Raw genomic sequence first — 13803 nt, 5'->3', positions numbered from 1 at the left:
TTGGATACTTTTTCCTTTTCTTCGTCTCTTTGTCTTTTGTCGCCTCGCTCCAAGAGGCGTTATCATTTTCGGCTAACCCCCTTTCGTGTTCGCAATTTATACTCACGCTTGCGCTGGATTTTCTTGCTCCTTTTTTTCTCGCTTTTCTCGCTGACTCTCTTTTTAAACCCGATTTATTAGATCAACATCACGGTTTCGTGTACCACGCAGCAAAGAGGATGCATTTCACAAACGACTTCCAGATGAAGGAATGTGTCTCCTCTTTGTATACAACTTTGTTTGGATATCGGGATATAAGGAATTGGAATTTTTTGTCGAACTTTTTTTATTTTCAATCAACTCTTTCGATTTCGATTATCCTGATTGACAATTCACGTAAATTCATTCAGTAGCTTAATAATTATTTAATCGCGATCGATTTTTATTCGACATTCAAGTTTCTCGCTGGTTAATTTTCTCTCACATCCTGTTTATACGATTTCGAAACTTAGGATGTCTCGCTTTCAAAGAATTCCAGCGACGAATTCCACTTTTTCTTTTTTTTTTTTCTTTCAGAGGAGCTCGTTGCCTCGAAAAATCCCCTAAATTCGTCCGATTTATTGGAACAATAATATCTGAACTGGATGCACGTTCGTATCTTTCTTTGATATAGTATTTCCAACCATCCAGATGCAACCGATTTTATTCGATAGAATAACACTACCTATAATACTGTGTTATAAAACTGTGTTAAGTTTATCACAGTGTGTTGAAAACGTATATATATTTTGCATTAAATATTACAATATTTGTTTCATTACATAAATTTAATTTTACATTTATTTCTTTATATATTAGATTTACTTGTTATTTAAATTCTAATTTTGTTTCTCGCATCGTTTATTTATTTATAATTTTTATTTATTGAAAACTTCGTTGTAAAAACTTCTTTTATTACCCGAAAGATGAGAGGAATGAAACGGAACAAGCATGCATCGAAAAAAGGAAAAAGGGAGGAATCTATGGAAATAACAACTCTCCGTTAATCCAACTCGTTCATCTTTATTTTCTTTCCAAAATACAACGATTGAAATAAAATCTGAGATTAATAATCGAGGAGACGAATGAACGATAAAAATTGTTTCGTGTCCGCGAATGATTGAGAATTTGAGGGTGGTGGATCGAACGTCTTAATCGTGGTTATTGGCAAAGGAGACGAGAGTTTAATTCCCCGCTTCGGTTTCCTGTCCATGCAACGTTAAGCAGAGCCCCCGCTGGTTGCACATTTCTTTATCGTCATCCGTCGAATGACAGTAAAAGCTGGCTTGGGTTATCGGAATGACACTTCGTTACAGTTGAACGAGATCGCCGGCAGTCGGCTCCGCAGCTACTTCTTGTTGCGCGAACGATCAAGTGTTCGCAGTAAAAAGATTTACAGGGAGCACAAGGATTTCTTTCACGCGGATAATTTATTGAGATGTATCGCGAACCGTTCATCGTTCCGAATAGACCGATTTCAAGACGAGGTGAAGAGTAGGCAATTTAAATTCCTCTCGCATATACGTATGTCCATGCCTGATAAATATATAGTTGAAAACTATATATTCTTTCGACCGATCATAATTTCTCTGAGAATCCTAGGGACAGAATCTAGTTTTTTCGTTTACAAAATTTCAACCCACGACAGTCTAATTAACCCGAATTAAATCAATCGTGAGAACTGGATTTTCTCGAGAAGCGAGAAATCTTTCAGTTCTGTTGGTGTTGCAACATTGGGCAACCGCATTGTAGCGTGGGATTCGTGAAAAATTAAAAAAAGAAGGTTAGAAAATATTATTATAAATCGCAACACATGGAAATCGTGCGTATTTATAGAATTTTATGGTAATCACGCACAGTAGTTTCCACTCCCATCCTACGCAGCTAATTACAATCACACTTGTGCAAAATGTCAAACGTGTAGCTGTATCTTTCGATGCATATTAATTAATACAGTTTCTCGCGTGTGATATAGATATCGTGATCGATATATATATACTATACATTGTAATCTACGTATTATTTCGTATTAAAATAAACGTATTATTTTCTGTTTTCTAACATTTCGAGAAAAAAAAGAAAAGAAAAAAAAGACTGGTTGGCGAAAAATCGTTGTTTCAAATTGACACTGTCCACAGCCAATCATTGCGCAAATGGAACAAGACAATGAAAATTTACATTGAAAATCCTTTCATTTCCCGAAGGACGTGATTCGAAGCACGTGGCACAGAGATCTATAATCTCGAGAGCATCGATCGATTCTAAGAAGAAATATCTATCGAACAACTTTCAGATTCAGATCATTTTCATTTTATCATTTTGAGAAACGCGTGCATGTTTCCGCGTTCACCGCGATACGATTCGACGAGCGGCAAAGTTTTTTTCGTGATTCCTCTCCTCTGTGAAGATTACCGCGATTAACCGCTATCGCTGGATCGATCTGAGAACAGAGAGAGAGCGGTAGGAACGAGTCGCAGGGAAAAGGGAAGACGAGGAATTGAGCGGATAAAGAGAAAGATGTAAAGGATGCGCGGAAAGAGGGAGCAGGAGAGGGTAAGGGAGATGCGCGAGAAGATAAAAGAGTACACGTCGCCTTGAGTTGTATTCGCTCGATTGTCCTTTTTAATTAGCCCCCGATTTCTTGGTACCCAGTCAGATATACGTCGACCTGGTTGGAGTGTGTCTTCTTAATTGTTAATGGTAGTTACTTCCATTCTCGAGAACGAGTTTTGCGCTCCGCCCAGCCAAATGGAATCAGGATTTCCATTAAAAAAAAAAAGGAAAAAAAAATCTAAATTACTTCGATATAAAATATCGGAAGCGATTGGATCTAATCTGATACAGATCCAATGATTTGTACTCTGGAAACGGTTAAATCGATCGTACAAAATTTTATCCATGATGTTATCCTATTTCTTATCCTAAAAATATTATATTCTTGCAATACTTTTCAAACTCTTTCTCTTTTCTCACCCTCCATCTCGATCTTTGAAACGGTAAATCGCTTAATCGTAGACAGGCTGACCGGAAGTTTCCATGATATAATATAGGATCGCATCGCGTGTGGCGAAACGAAAGGTAGGATGATCGCGATCTAACCAGCCTTGGTGTCAAATTGATCATTACGAAGCACGTAATATTCTCGTAGGTAAAATCGTTTCTCATTTGGGAAGAATGTTGGTGTCGTGGCCGGCCTGTTTAAATCGCGCTACCGAGTTATTGCATCCTCAAGGGGCCAAGTAAAAAAGACGCATTTATCGTAAATATTTCCCGCGATGTAACGACCATGATGTTTCTAGCCGATGATCAAACCACCGATGAGACGACGCGCGGTGGTCTTTCAAGAAGTATCGCAGCGTAAAGCGCCATAGAATGATGTACCAGCTCTTTGCTCCCTCTCGCCGACATAATCGCTCCGATGAAAATGAAACGACTTCACGCAACGACAGGGGCTGCAATATAAATCAATGCATGCACAAAATTATTATTATCGCGAGATTGCACGAAATTATTCCATCAGTCCTCAACTTTAATCGAATCTCGGCAAGATTAAAATGATTGCCCCTCCTCCCCTTTTATCGAAGATTTCTTTTACGTCCCTCTTCTCGCGATCGCTCGCAATTACGTCTCCCCCCTCCCTCGCCCTTCTTAATTGCTCGATACGGAATGTATTTGTTAACATCATTATATGCCTTATCGTACGTAATTATGCAGTTTGTGGAACGCAGTATCGTCACGTCGTGGCTGCGTTTCGATCAGAAAGTTCGAAAGTTTGAACACAGTTTAAACAGAGGAGGCGCTGAAGTTTTTATAGAAGAAGAAAAAAATTTTATAGATTTCTACTCACTCAGATGATTCACGGCTGGTTGAGAGGTGATCACGAACATTTTCCTGTGCGACGGGAAAAATTCCGAGGTTGGGATTATGCTTATCGATATTTCATTTTGGTTGTTTGTCGAATGACCGCCACGATCGTTCCGTCGATTCCCATGTGCGCTATGTCTTAGCGGTACACCTTGAATGTTATGTCTGCAATTACTCACTATGTAACTGCTCACCTAATTTTAAGAAAAGGAATCGAAAAATCCCTTAGAAAATTGACGAAAGTCGAAAGGGAAATTAAACGAGTAAAGGAGTTAGTACTAAGGGAGGTGATCAATCATTAAACAGATAAACGAACAAATTTCGATGATTGAATGATTGAATACACACTTACCAAAGATACGATAAAAACAGCGAGTAAAGCAATGCCTAGCCAAAAGTACCAGGCTTCCCAAAAGTGTCGTGGAGGCCGTTTTTGTACCAATAAACAACACTGCGAATTACAACAACAGTACAAACAATATTTGTCAGATGTGCAAGCGTAGGGCTTGATAGTTTCACTGTCTTCCGTGTAATTTTTTAAATCTGTGTTACATTCGTAGTAGAAGCGAGCCATGTTACGAGTTAAACATGATTCCCTCCTTTGGATAGAAGAATATTGGGTAGATGGGTAACCATTTCAAAATCAGAATCTCAAAATTAATTGAAAACGATTCGATTTCATTAAGAGGCGAGCAAGGATGCGTTCCATGGATCGATGAAACTACATCGAGTCACGAACGATCTAAAAAAAAAATCGCGTTATTTTCAGAATGCACAGTGTCGCCGATGCTCTTAATTTACTCCACTTCAGACACCTGTTCCCCTTACTTACCCGGCTTTTTGATACGCGACCTACGACTTCCTTACGTTCACTTGTTACCTTTCGTTCCGTTCCGTATAAACGAAACAACGTTGAATCCCTTCGACGCGATGACAAGCTCGTAGACAACTGTTTTGCTATTCATTTGTCTGTTCGTTGTTATCACTGACTGGACTGGTCAAGCTTGCAATAATCAATAGAACAAACTTGGCATGTCCTTATTCACACGCGACTTCCCTAATCGATATATTAAATGACCGCGTTTTTATTCGCTAGATTAACTAATTAGATTAAGAAATTAAGATAAATTAATAACTTGAATTAATAACTATTTATTATTGTAAAAATAAGGAAAGGAATTGGGAATTGAAAAAAAAAAAATAAGATAAAATTAAAAAAATTTATTGTGAATTTGTCCCTTACAGAATATTTGTACAATCAGTTAGTGTTTAATTATTAATTTGTCTTAATCAATTTGAACACAGTCAAAATTACGTTTTTTAACTTAAACATATCGAAGAAGGGGAAAAAATGATAAATTTAATATTGACTGGAATCGTGAGGTGGCGGTGGAGGGGGAGGACCTCTTGGTGGGAAGGGAGGTCGAAACTGTGGAGGTGGAGGTGGCGGTGGTCCACCTTGAGACACTGGAGGGGGTGGTGGATGCCTCCAGGTTGGAGGTGGTCGGGGAGGTGGTGGCTGAAATTGTCCAAATTGTGGGGGTGGAGGTGCACCAGTGGATGAAGGAGGTGGTGGTGGTGGAAATTGACCTTGAGGTGGTCCGCTTACGCCCCAATGAGCAGTAGGTGGTGGCGCTATCATTCTGGGAGTTGTTTGTTGTGCTTGAGACGTTGGAACGGGCATAGGTGGCAGTGGAGGTGGCATTCCAGGTGGTAGAGGAGGATGTGTTGCCATAGACATTGGGGGTAAAGGTGGCGGAGGAATGCTCGCTGGAGGAAAACCACTCGACGGTGGAGGTGGAACAGGTGGCGGCGGTGGATGACCCATTGGAGGCCCTGGTGTTGATGGTGGAGGAGGAGGTGGTACAACCATACCGTGCATTACGTGATGTTGAGGATGATGAGTAGTTTGATGAGTTGCTGTATTTGAATTTGGAATTGGAGGGGGTGCTAAAGGAGGGGCATCGGCAAACAATTGATGAGGCCTATCTGCTTGACTTAGTGGATTTTGAGCAGCTAACAATCTTTCAGCCGCGCTACCATGCCTTTCACCTTTCGCATCGCGTTTGAAAGCATACGAAACAGAAATTGGTCTGTTGCATAGATATTGACCATTCATTGCTTCTATACTCGCGTCGGACGCATCGAACGAAGCAAAATTTATAAATGCAAAACCTTTTGAATTTCCTGTTTCAGGATCTCTCATTATCTGAAAAATATATTTTATAATAATAATATTAAATTTAATTTTTACTTATTTCCAAGATATTGATTAATTTTTATTGTTATATATAACGTATATTACCTTTGGTGTTTGAAGAATTACTCCAAATGCACTGAAAGTGTCGTATAAAAGTTTTTCATCTACTTCCGGATCAAGATTCCCAATAAAGATATTAGCTCCAACATCTAGATTTTTTTGATGAGCACTTGCTTTGTTTACTCTTATTGGTTTTCCATACAATTTTATCATATTCATTATTTTAATAGCATAATCTGCATCTTCTTCTCCCATAAATTCTACAAATCCATAGCCTTGATGCATTTGTGTCACCCTATCTTTTGGCATATGGACATTTACTGAAAAAATTATAAAGAAAATTTAATTATTCGAATATTAAAAATTAGAAAATATAACAATGGATATATATATAAAACACATACCTACTGGTCCTGATTGAACGAATAATTCCCACATAAGGGACTCTGTAACTTTATCATCCAATCCACCCACATATATTGTGGCATCTAAAAGTATCGGAAAACATTTAATTCGAGATATAAAAAACTGATTTACATTCAATTTTTATAAATGAAATTTCTAGAATTGCTAATTTACAAAGTGTTTATGAACACATAACCTAATATGGTATATTTTTAATTTTAATATATTAAAATTAAAATTTTTAATCAAAATTAATTAAATTACAATAAATATTTTAATTAAAAAAACAAGAAAAAGAAAAGTATTGTTATATATATTTTAAATATTTTAATTTACCTTGATTACGTTCGGCAATAGGACCCGCTGCCATGATTACTATCTATATATTTCTAGTGATTTAAATTTACTTAAATTTATTTGGTAACCCTGATTTTTAAAAAACATTATTAAACTAAATTCCTAGACAGTGATCGATTAATTATTTTAATTCTATTTAATTCTAAACTTTAATAATATTAAATAAATAAATTCTTAACATAAGAAAACGTGATAAATTCATATATTTTAACATAATAATACAAACATAAAACATTAAACATAAAAATATTAAATTTTATAACACTTATTGTTAAGTTTCTTTTTAAATATTATTGTAACAGTGTACATTTTTGAAGTGCTTTCAAGAAGTGCTGGTCCCTTGAGCTTCTTGAGTAGCTATAAATATATTAATTAAATTTTATATATAATATATGTATATATATAAAAAATTAATAACAAAAATGATTGTATTTACCTTTGTAAGAATATTCCAAAGCAGTTGCTATAGTTCTCATATCTCCTTCAATGCTGCGTGCCCAATTTTCAGCATCACCAATTTCTTTTAGTGCACTAGAAAATGCTTCTACTAGATTCAACCATGATTGTGTTTGTTTTGCAAAATTTGTTGCACTATGTTGCAATTGTTTTGCCTCTGCATCTAATTTCTTTTGATTGAGATATGCTTGTGCCACACTATATGATAAAATATACATTCAATAAATAATTATATTTGTTATCAAAGAACATCTTGAACTCACCCTACATTTAGATGATCAACCAAAGCTTGTGTCAAGTTACTTGCAGCTTGTACAGCTTCTTTTCTTTTTTGTTCTGTTAAAAAATATTATTATATATACATATTTATTATATAATTTTATTCAATTTCTATAAAATCAAAAATTCATTTTTTTTTACCTTGTCTTTCTTTTCTCGCTGCTTGTTTGCTTTGGTGTTCTTTTACAATAGTAGATAACATTTTTTATAAAGAAATTTGTATTAATAAGGTATCAGTAGGTTACATTTATAGTAAAGATTAGAATCCTCTTTCTTCATTAAATTATAAATAATATTATTGATTTCTTTAAGTATTTCTTTTAAATATATATTGTTTGTAATAAATTTACTTACGATTATAATACATTATATTAACATATTTATTAATTTTATTAAAAAACAAAAGAAATTATATTTTAATTTAAATATAAATATAAAAACTAAGATATTACACTATTAAATAATATATAAATAATGTCTTAACAATTTACATACATTAAAATTCAGCAACAAGCAATATTTAAATATGTGAGAATAGTATGTTCTATTAATAAACAATATGTCATTTGTGTGTGCTCAATCAAGGATTGGACAAAATTGTATAAAATCAAGAATTGATATTGGTATTGTTTAATGGAGGACAGAAATTTTCCTAGATGGCGACACATTCGAGCTTTTTGTTCTAGTATAGTATATATGGAATGACGAGTATGGCGACTAGTTCTAGTTGATGTAAAGTTTACCTGTTGATAATCGAATCGAATTTGGCTTAAGAAAAATTATCGAATTACCATAGTTCTTACGAGGTAAATTGCCTCTAATAAATATCTCATTTAACATAATATTCCACACTAATGTGGTGTTTCATTTTTTTATGTAAAACAAGTGTAACCAAACGATGTACCAGAATCTTAAAAGTACGAAAATTAGGAAACAATTACTGTCATAACTTATACATCTAGCATAAGTTGCTGAATAATGGTTTACAACATTACAAATACTCTGTGAAGGACCTGATAGTGAAGATTTTCATTCACAATAAAAATGTAATATAATTCTTGTGTTTACCCGCATAATTAACTTCCACTATTTTTTCTTTAAAAAAGTGTGTATCAAAAATTTCATATGAGAGAATGGCAATTCGTATCACATTAGAATGTGGACACGCATCAATGTTACGTATGCGGACCACTCCACAAGGATACACTCATGATTGGGAAGTATTTGTGCGGGGTATAGATAATGCTGATATTCACCACTATGTCGAAAAAGGTAAATATATTTTTGAATGTATACTTGAATATACAGAATGGATCATCTTCTGATATATTTTATTTTATTTTCCAGTGGTTTTTCAATTACATGAAACATTTGCAAAACCAAAGAGAATCATAAAAGAACCACCATTTGTGATAAAAGAATCTGGTTATGCTGGTTTTGAGATTCCAATTCATATTTATTTAAAAAACAAGGATGAAGGTAGTAAAAAAATAGAAATTTTATATGACCTTAATTTACAAAAAAGTGGTCCTGCAATTACTAGTGTTATAAAGCATACAGAAATAATTAATAATCCTTCAGATGATTTTAAAAGGAAATTGTTAAAAGGTGGTGGTGTAAGTATATTTAATCTTATATTTACAGGTTCTTAAATCACTATATAAATCTTAATAAACGTTATATGATTAGGTTCTCATATCTAATTCTGAAAATTCAGTTGAAAAAAGTGAAACTAAAGCATTAACTATGGTTAATAAACCAAAAATCAATGGAAATGATACAAAAAAGCACAAAAATATAGAATCAAAAACTTCTAATTCTTTTGCTGAACTATTTGGAACTCCTTTAAAGCCTACAAAAGTTATTCAAGATCCTAAAAAACCTATACAATCAGAAAAATCCTCAAGTTCTAAATCATTAATTACCACTGAAAAGTCTGATAAAGTGGATAAAACAAAACTCAAAGAGAGCCCTCACAAAGATAATAAAAAAGAGAAAGTAGACGACAAAAAAGATAAAAGAATCAGAGATCAATCTAAAGATAAAATTCGTAATAAAGAAAAATCAAAAAGACCTCCGAGTCCTGGAAATAAAAGTCATTCTAGCCCTTCTAATAAAAGACCTCTTTCACCTACATCAATCTCATTAAAAAGACCTTCTAGTCCTTCTCTTCCTCCGGCAAAGAGACCGTCTTCTCCAAAATTAAAAGAAAAAGAATTAAAAAAAATAACAGTTGACAAAGATAAGGATAAATATAAAGAAAAAGATAAAATAAAAGATAATGGTAAGAGTGTTACCGATTCTTCTAAAAGTGAAAAAAAAAAGGACAAGAAAAAACATAAAGAAGATCGGGATAGGGAACGAAAAGATAAATATAAAGAAGGAGAACGGTCTTCTTCGAAAGAAACTATAAAAATAATAGAAAAGAAAAATGATAAGCCAGACAAATCGGAGAAATCCGAGAAGGAAAAAAGTCAAGAATATAAATCTACGAAAGATGGAAGAAAATCGCCGAGACCTCCGAAGGAGAGTGACAAACCAAAGGACGATAAGCTGCCAAAGATAGAAAAATCAGAGAAAATGGAAAGATCCGACAAAACGAAGGATAGTAAAAGTGACAAGGATAGGCAGAAACATAAGCATAAGAAAAGGGATAAAAAAGATAAACGGGATAGTAGTAAAGATAGGGATAAAAAGGAAAAACGCGATAGGATAAAATCTTCAACGGAGAAGCAAAACAATGTGCCTAATGTTTCAGTAGCTAATCCTCTTTCAACTCTGTTGGCAGAAATGCCGGAAAGAGATAGTAGCGATTCAGCGCCATCCGTAGATGATGATTCTTTTACCGAATCAAAATTGTCAGTGCCTGTCATTAAGAAAGAAGTAGAAAATATAACAGTGTCTACACCGCCAACCGATATGGCGAAAGCTCTTTCACCGACAATCCCGCCAGATATTAAAAAAGAAAAGATAGATCGAAGTAAAAGGGAGAGACCTAAAGGAAGCAAAGGGGAAGAGAAGGATACCCGAAAGAGAAAACGAAGGAGTGATAGTAAAGGCGATGACGAACATGTAGTTAAAAGAGAAAAGGATAGGGGTCATTCATCGTCACCCCCCTTAGAACCTGTTTCTTCGAGTCAATCACCCGTTGTGGTAGATCAGGAAACTGTTCATATGAAAGACAAAGAGGATCGTGGTGTCATGGAGCAAATGGTTGAAAAAAATATCGAAGCAGAAGTGGAACAAGTGGCACCTGATTCCACGAATAGTACTTTGGTTGATTCTGATATGGGGGAACCACCTGTGTTTTCGGAAGATTATGTGTCTCAATTAAAAGACTTGCAACAAAAAATAATGACTTTACAAGATAATCAAGAATTACAAAGAGTTGTTCAAGTAATCGCAGAAACTGGTCAATACGAGATTACGAAGAAAACATTTGACTTTGATTTGTGTGCTCTGGACCGTAGAACGGTACAGCGTCTCCAACAATTCTTCGCATCGTGACCATCTGCTTAAATCATGACATCGTTTATTATATACATTGTTATTCTATGTATATTAAGTCGTTAAGTTATTTGAACTTATAAGAGAAATTCTTTCGCATATTATGTATATATATATGTGTGTGTGTGTATGTATGTATATATATATAGACACACACACATACATATATATATATAAAAATAAGTAAGACCCCAGAAGAATTTTGTAAATACTAATTTTCTTGATAAAAAAGAAAAGAAAGTTATCTTTTATCTTTTATCTAAAGATATGATTCAAATTTCGTCTTAATTTCTTAATTGCATATTTTCAATTAGATTATGAAAATATGTATAAAAACAAAATTTTATGTATCGCAATGAGACGTAATATATCGTTTATATGTTCTTCATTGTTCATTATCATCAGTTTATTTTTCTTATATATATTTTTACATGTTTCTAATATTTGTTATTTTTACATAAATAATGTATAATGTATAATATATGTGTAATAATGCACATAGATTGTGATATTATATTGTTGTATAATATTATAGAGTATTTACCATTTTTCTGGGGAATACTAAAATGGGGTCTACAGTGCATTTATTTATGTTATGTAGACGCGACATATATATGTATATATATATATACATATATAAATTTATATATATATATACACCTACATATATGTATATTTATATTATAAATATATATTTGATTTCTTACGTCGTAAATATAAAAAATTATGTTGATTTTTTAAGGTAATTGGGTGGAGTCGGGTCGTTTGAAGATTTTGTGCATCACATTGCCTTGTAACATAGATATATTCTTGATATTTCGCGAAGAATTTAGCGTAGGTTCATCTGCCTGAACCGAAGACACCTATTATATTTATTGATATTTTCGTACGCGATATAATTAATGTAAGAGTGAGCGAAAGAATCATTTGGTAATTTATATCCTATGTTAGAAAGAGTGTGATCATCGGCATATTCCTTTATTATTATTTTATAATAATAATAATAATTATTATTATTATTTTACATTGGAAACGTGATTGAACTTGTTTCCGCAAATTTTCATAAAAAGAAATTTTCAAAAATACTTGACACGCGGTAATAGAATGCATTTAATGCAATTTTTTTTTTTATTCACATGTACAGAGTATTTTTTAAGTATTATTAAGTTCGGTCGAGTATAAATAACATTGATACGTCAACGTTAAAAAGATCAAAACCGTTAAAAAAAGAAATAATTTTAATTTTTTTAATATATTCTATATCATAAATTTCTTTATGAATTTTTTTTTTTATACGCGTCAATGTTTCATCCGTCTGTTCGTCTCACGATGCATTGAAGTTGAATTTAATTCGAGTGAAAATCGATATTTCGTTTCACAAATACAGCACGTACCTGTCATGTCTTTTCATCCTTTTCGAGTTAAGTACCGCGAAAATTACATCGATACATCCGATTCGTACCGTGTGAATGTATTATCGAGGCATTAGAAATATCTTTTTTTTTTTGTTTTTCATACTATTATTCGTTTCATCATAAAATGACATCACAGAGCGGTCATGATGTTGCGTGCAATTAATACACCAAATAGTCTAATGTTTTGTATAATGAAGATTGTATATTAGATAAATACCGTCGTAGTTTTTATAGTTTTTGCAGTACAGTTATTTATTGTATTAGAAAAAGGGATGACTGTCGATTAAACGAGGAAGTATTTCAATCGGTGCCAATTGGCATCGTGTGTATTAAGCATTTTCTATGCTCGTTTTTGCGACACTCGAACAACGCGTTGCCAAAACTTTAATAACATTAATTTATTAATGTTAGAAAATCGAGGAAAATCGAGATGAAACAAAGACTAATGAGGTTGTCGTTAAGCAAATTGAAAAGTTGAATTGAAAAATTGAACTGATTAATCATTCGAGATGTTGAAATAATTTTTTTTTTTTCCAATCCGTATTATGTACAAATTTAAACAATTTCGTACAATTTATATTTATTTTATTGTTAACGTATTCGCCAAGTGCATGCTACGAATCAAAAAGAAATTCTTTTAGAGCAAGGGCATTATTAGAACCTGCAGGATGTTTACTCTGATCTTAGATTCAGATCATCGATACATCGTTTATATTGTTATTGATTAAACAATTTTAAACCGGTCATTCGAATCGTGAATTTTTACAAAAAAGCATACTATCCTTTGTTAGTCAAATGTTAAGAGTTTAAATGCCGTTTGTTGTAAAAGATATTTTATTCAATCCTCTACTAATGGAGATATAAAAAAAAAAAAAAAAAGAATGTTCGAGTGCTTATTTTAAAATGTATATCACGAAGTAATTTGAATTCTCTCATTCTATCGATGAAGTAATAAATATGTCATAAATGTGATGAACGGGAAAGATTTTTTTGCCGAATGTCTGAATTGTTCGTATTCGTTGTTTTTGACTGTTATAGTTTTTTGGTATATATATATATATATATATGTATGTATGTATGTATGTATGTGTGTATGTGTGTGTGTGTGTATATATACACACACACATATATATATTTGTATACAATAATGATAATTACCTGAATGTATGTGTGCTATTTTTTTTTTTTTATTTTTCCTGTTTTGTAAATTCATATTTTACAGGCGAGATTGTATATTTTTGT

The 13803-nt window shown here is 33.1% G+C and overlaps 4 protein-coding genes across 5 annotated transcripts; 1 reads left to right on the top strand and 3 right to left on the bottom strand.

Annotated features, from left to right (window-relative positions):
• Positions 1-940: 940 nt before the first annotated feature.
• On the bottom strand, positions 941-4995 carry LOC102656244. The gene is made up of 4 exons (XM_006560081.3): positions 4715-4995; positions 4235-4624; positions 3866-4076; positions 941-3470 (listed from the first exon to the last, which is right to left on the bottom strand). Exons 2-4 carry the CDS (start codon positions 4454-4456, stop codon positions 3454-3456), a joined length of 450 nt encoding a protein of 149 aa, XP_006560144.1. The 5' UTR covers positions 4457-4624; positions 4715-4995; the 3' UTR covers positions 941-3453.
• Positions 4996-5083: 88 nt separating this feature from the next.
• LOC410434 (splicing factor 3B subunit 4) lies at positions 5084-6991 on the bottom strand. Its single transcript, XM_393914.6, has 4 exons — positions 6884-6991; positions 6547-6630; positions 6188-6462; positions 5084-6091 (listed from the first exon to the last, which is right to left on the bottom strand). Exons 1-4 carry the CDS (start codon positions 6915-6917, stop codon positions 5243-5245), a joined length of 1242 nt encoding a protein of 413 aa, XP_393914.1. The 5' UTR covers positions 6918-6991; the 3' UTR covers positions 5084-5242.
• A 99-nt stretch (positions 6992-7090) lies between these two features.
• Positions 7091-7986, bottom strand: LOC408415 (biogenesis of lysosome-related organelles complex 1 subunit 1). The gene is made up of 4 exons (XM_391962.7): positions 7781-7986; positions 7624-7696; positions 7341-7558; positions 7091-7261 (listed from the first exon to the last, which is right to left on the bottom strand). The coding sequence occupies exons 1-4, from the start codon at positions 7839-7841 to the stop codon at positions 7227-7229; spliced, it is 387 nt and encodes a 128-aa protein (XP_391962.1). The 5' UTR covers positions 7842-7986; the 3' UTR covers positions 7091-7226.
• Positions 7987-8139: 153 nt separating this feature from the next.
• Positions 8140-13440, top strand: LOC724205 (protein AF-9). 2 transcript variants are annotated; one of them, XM_001119975.5, is made up of 4 exons: positions 8140-8445; positions 8526-8911; positions 8987-9255; positions 9329-13440. In XM_001119975.5, exons 2-4 carry the CDS (start codon positions 8773-8775, stop codon positions 11144-11146), a joined length of 2226 nt encoding a protein of 741 aa, XP_001119975.2. In that variant the 5' UTR covers positions 8140-8445; positions 8526-8772; the 3' UTR covers positions 11147-13440. The 2 variants fall into 2 exon arrangements, with proteins under 2 accessions (XP_001119975.2, XP_006560145.1); XM_006560082.3 differs by having other exon boundaries at positions 8140-8911.
• The last annotated feature ends 363 nt before the right edge of the window (positions 13441-13803 follow it).

Source organism: Apis mellifera, linkage group LG13, assembly GCF_003254395.2.
Source record: "Apis mellifera strain DH4 linkage group LG13, Amel_HAv3.1, whole genome shotgun sequence".
NCBI lineage: Eukaryota > Metazoa > Arthropoda > Insecta > Hymenoptera > Apidae > Apis > Apis mellifera.
This window is presented reverse-complemented; position numbering and strand designations above follow the sequence as displayed.

Excerpts from the sequence above, each read along its gene's own strand:
- LOC102656244 (XM_006560081.3), bottom strand. The coding sequence starts at position 4,456 with ATGGCTCGCTTCTACTACGAATGTAACACAGATTTAAAAAATTACACG. Across the intron at positions 4,077-4,234 it reads CTGTTTTTATCGTATCTTTG|GTGAGCAGTTACATAGTGAG; the intron begins GTAAGTGTGTAT and ends TCTTAAAATTAG.
- LOC724205 (XM_001119975.5), top strand. The coding sequence starts at position 8,773 with ATGGCAATTCGTATCACATTAGAATGTGGACACGCATCAATGTTACGT. Across the intron at positions 8,912-8,986 it reads TCACCACTATGTCGAAAAAG|TGGTTTTTCAATTACATGAA; the intron begins GTAAATATATTT and ends TTTATTTTCCAG. Across the intron at positions 9,256-9,328 it reads AATTGTTAAAAGGTGGTGGT|GTTCTCATATCTAATTCTGA; the intron begins GTAAGTATATTT and ends TTATATGATTAG.
- LOC408415 (XM_391962.7), bottom strand. The coding sequence starts at position 7,841 with ATGTTATCTACTATTGTAAAAGAACACCAAAGCAAACAAGCAGCGAGA. Across the intron at positions 7,559-7,623 it reads GTTGATCATCTAAATGTAGG|TGTGGCACAAGCATATCTCA; the intron begins GTGAGTTCAAGA and ends TTTATCATATAG. Across the intron at positions 7,262-7,340 it reads TTTGGAATATTCTTACAAAG|CTACTCAAGAAGCTCAAGGG; the intron begins GTAAATACAATC and ends ATATATTTATAG.
- LOC410434 (XM_393914.6), bottom strand. The coding sequence starts at position 6,917 with ATGGCAGCGGGTCCTATTGCCGAACGTAATCAAG. Across the intron at positions 6,463-6,546 it reads CGTTCAATCAGGACCAGTAG|TAAATGTCCATATGCCAAAA; the intron begins GTATGTGTTTTA and ends TAATTTTTTCAG. Across the intron at positions 6,092-6,187 it reads TAATTCTTCAAACACCAAAG|ATAATGAGAGATCCTGAAAC; the intron begins GTAATATACGTT and ends TATATTTTTCAG.